A 4016-nucleotide genomic window follows, 5' to 3' on the forward strand; every position below is an offset into this window, starting at 1 on the left:
CGACCTCCTCTCCACCAAGTATCCTCCCTTGTACATAGCTTTGCGCCGATTACAACCAGTTACCATCATGCTACCAATTCGTACCCACGCGACGTCGCAGCACTACGCCGGAAAGCATGAACAGTGACGACTCGTCGAGCCTCTACGGCACTTCGCCCGGTGGACTTTTCGCGGTCGCCCGCCTCGCTCTCTGCACGGCAGCTCGCACAGCAGCATCCCCCGGGCCGCGATCGGCGAGCCGCAGCTCGAGTGTCGCTTCGGCGCGCTCGTATCGCAACACGAGCGGCGGCAGCAGCGGCAACGGTACCACTCACAACAACGGCACGGGAGGTCTGCCGTTGCCGAGCTTCCTCATGATGACGCCGCCCACACCCCAAGACACGATGGACCCGTCGGACCCGGTGCGCATCGACTCGCTGCGGCCGATGACCAGCGGGAGTCTCTCACCGTACGACTCGCCGGGCAGGGGCCGCAGCGATCAGACGCGCAGGCCGGCGACGCGGGGCAGCACGGGCAGCACGGGCGGTCGGTCGGATCTGGACCGGCGCAGGACGGCGGGCGGAGGCGGCTTCCTGCGGGACAAGCTCAACGCGCTGACGCACCGCATGCGGGAGGGGAGCAGCAGCAGCCAGCGGGAGGAGGAGGTCGCGGACGAGGGCAGCGGCAGCGGCAACGGGACGCCCGAGGCGCTCGGCAGGACGGGCAAGCGGCTCAGCTGGGCACCGGGGCGGACCAAGACGGGGTGAGGCGAAAAAGCAGAGGAGCAGGGACCGCCACGCCTGTAATTGGGAGAGGCGTACGTACGGAGAAGGAGGGCGGGGGAAGCATGGAGCATAATCAAGCATGGACCATCGGAGGAGGCATATTGCAGTACACATACATACATATGCGCGCGCACACATACATGGATCGGATCCATTGGGCACGGGAGAGGCGGCGGAGACGGAGGCGGAGGGGCGTGATGCCCCCGGCGTTGGGAGGGTGTTTGCATAGAACAGCTGGACTCAGCGAATGGATACTTTTTTTACTTTGTTGAAACGGGAGCAATGGCCGGATCATGTGTCCAGGTTGGGAAGCTGACTACGGAAACGGGCGGGCAGGCTGGGGTGCAGAGCTGGCGCCGGGAGATCAAGGCAAGGGGTCTGGCCATCCACGGGCATTCACCGAAGGCGCAGTTCGCCGTGGTCCATGGCGTGAACGGGGTCGATGGTGATCGGCAGAGGATGAGTGCTGGGTTTCAGGGTCTTTCTCAGGGTGTGAGGGTCTCTCTCAGGGTCTCTCCCAGGGTCTCTATTCATTCTAGGGATGCTCGGGTCTAGGTCTAGGTTCTAGAACACGATGATGTTCCGCAGAGGCCAGATCTGCCCGAGGAACAAATTCACAAGTCACCGAGCACGCTGACGATCCACTCGTCGTGGTCATCGTCGTCGCCACCATCTTGTGGAGCAGCATTCTTGTTCACCAGCCGGAAATGGGAGGCGGCAAGGGAGTCCTCCTTGGGAAAATCCACAAACCCGAAACCACACCGAGCCTTCGAGACCTGCCCGAACGAGTGCTCACTGCAGAAGGAGAAGAAGCCAGACGGATCCCTCGCCGTAGCGTAGAAGAGCGAGGCAGACAGACGGAAGGGACAGATCCTCGTTCGCCCTGCAGGCACCGGCGCCGGCTGCGTCCTATCGCCGATACTTCGTGTCCAAGAATGAAAAAGAGAGAGAAAAAAAAAAAAAAAACTTCGATCTGCGCTTCTCCCCCCTCCCCCGCAGCCACCGACTTCACTATGCGTTATCTTGCATGTCATCCCGGCCGCCACATCGCGCGGCTCGCGTCGCTCGAAAAGGCATGTGATTCTGCCACGGTACGCAACGAGAAGAGGCCACCGACCGGCTCACGGCACACGGCAGAGGGAGGGGGCAAAGTGGATACCTGACCCAGAGAGAGAAAAAAAAAAAGAAGAAGACACGATCGAACACCCCGAACAAGACGACGCAAAACTGTGGGATCGTGCAGCACGGATCGTGAACAGGCCAGGCCTACCTGCCTCTCTGGGCGCTGCTGTGCCCTGTAGCCTGCTGTACAAGGACTCTCCCATGGGTGCCGTCAAGTGGGCGCCGGGGCAGAGCGCGCCCTCTCTTACCCGGCGCCAGAAGCCTGCGTCGAATGTTCCACGTCCGATCTCATCTCCCTCTGAACCCTACCCCCGGCTCAGCAATCTGTTCCCTCCAATCTACCCTGGAGAACACATCACATGCCCCCCGGACCATGTCGTCCCTGGCGAGCGGAGGCCGTGAAGCCCTGAAGCGCAAGCGCGAAACGCGGTCCTTGACGGTGCCCCTCAAAGGAAAGAAAAATGTTGGGCATCGCTGCATGAGGCAGGCGGGAGACACTACCCCCGCTCCGCTCCTCTCCTTCTTTGCCGTGTCCTTGATGTCCCCGTCTCATCACGCCTGCCCTGCCCTGCCCTGCCCGAGCCCTGCTCATCCAGTCTTCCTCGTGCCCCGTCCCCTGAGAGAGAAGAAGGAAGGTACAAGTACAGCAGGAGAAACCTCAGGGAGGCAGGTCCCTGACGATCTCCTCCCCTCGAATCCCTGTTGGCACTTGCTCCAATCCCACTCGACACACACACACACACACACACACACACACACACACTGCCGCACGTACCCTAACCCTCCCTTGCCTTTCCCCATCGCACCAAAAAGGGTAAAGACAGTGGCAAAATTTTTCCCATCTCCCTCCTACTGCCGGACGGACAGCGGGCTCCCGCCGGCCCCTCCCCTCCCAAGCTCCCGAGCTCCCAAGCCTCCCCACGCAGGACAGGAAGTCAAGAGGTCTCTCCCTGCTCGCCCTGCCTCCTCCAGACATGTGAACGTGGAGTGGACCACAACAAGCCGGTCCGATTGAGATGGTGCCCGTAAAATCCTGCCTTCGTGTCCGCGTCCCAGACTGCCGGACGTCTTGGTCCGTCACTAGCCAATCCGGTCCCTGCCATTTGTGCACACTTTCTTGATTGGGACGTTTCCTGGATCGTGCTGCTACGCCGAACCGCCAGCCTCCCAGCAGCGGCCGACGAACACCGAGCTGGGCCCAAACGGAACAGGTTGGATGGGCGTCGCGAGCAGCCCGAGTGACTCAACTTGCTTGCCCCTCTAACCCCCACGAGAGCGGTCTCTCTGAGCCCAAGAAGCTCCCAGCCCAAGAGGCTCCCAGCCCAAGAAGCCTGCATTCACCGCAATTTTTCTTCTCACCGCACACCATGAGCTCGCATGGCGCGCACATTGTAGCAAGGAAACCCCGAAAACAATCTAGTGCAAACAGTACTGGTACTGGCCACTCCCGCCAAGCCGTATAGCCGTTCAATGACTCTCCTCATTCGTCCGTCCACGCATGCGACAAAAAAATGGAAGAGATCCCAAGGACGCGTTCCTGACATCCCCGCAAAAACCCGCCCTTCACAGGTCACCACAAACAGGACCCCTGCCGACGGCGCATCGGCATGGGAGCCCGACCAGGCACAATGGAACACGCCCATCACACACACACACACACACACACATGCACATAGACGCCGCGCGCGCACTCACACGTACTAGTCACGCCCCAACAGTCGGTAAACATATTGATGACTTGGTCAATTCCCGTTGGTATCCTACATCAAAATGCCATGCCTGATCCGTCGCTATGCATATGCTGAAATGCGAAACTAAAGAAAAAAAAAAAAAAGATTTAGCCCTCGCGGGCAGTGACATATGCGCATGCTGTTCGTGGTGCAATGAACACCGGGAATAACAAAAGGGGTTCGGCCATAAAAAAATGAAATCGTCGTATGTGTGTGGTGAAGCGCGTGCATTTTTTGATGGCGGTCATGTAGCACCGCTTTCTTTTGGGGTACTCATTCGCTCCTTTCGTATGCGCATGCGCCCCCCGGCCTTTTGGATTGCTCCCGTCGTGAGTACGGGCAAATAAATATTATGATATATATGATAATATTGTGATTATGCAATGAAGTTATGGACTAG

The 4016-nt window shown here is 59.4% G+C and overlaps 2 protein-coding genes across 2 annotated transcripts in view; both read left to right on the forward strand.

The window, feature by feature from the left end:
• VDAG_10285 (uncharacterized protein) overlaps positions 1 to 746 on the forward strand; it is a gene marked incomplete at both ends in the record, with an annotated part of 9067 nt that extends 8321 nt beyond the window's left edge. Inside the window, one exon of the mRNA XM_009659754.1 lies at positions 39 to 746. Coding sequence (XP_009658049.1) covers positions 39 to 746 — 708 coding nt within the window. The remainder of the gene's footprint in view (positions 1 to 38) is intronic.
• A 300-nt stretch (positions 747 to 1046) lies between these two features.
• On the forward strand, positions 1047 to 1734 carry VDAG_10286 (uncharacterized protein; the record flags this gene model as incomplete). The annotated part of the gene is made up of 1 exon (XM_009659755.1): positions 1047 to 1734. One exon carries the CDS (start codon positions 1047 to 1049, stop codon positions 1317 to 1319), a length of 273 nt encoding a protein of 90 aa, XP_009658050.1. The 3' UTR covers positions 1320 to 1734.
• Positions 1735 to 4016: the final 2282 nt, after the last annotated feature.

The sequence above is a fragment of the Verticillium dahliae genome, genomic scaffold (genome assembly GCF_000150675.1).
Source record: "Verticillium dahliae VdLs.17 supercont1.37 genomic scaffold, whole genome shotgun sequence".
NCBI classification, from domain to species: Eukaryota; Fungi; Ascomycota; class Sordariomycetes; order Glomerellales; family Plectosphaerellaceae; genus Verticillium; species Verticillium dahliae.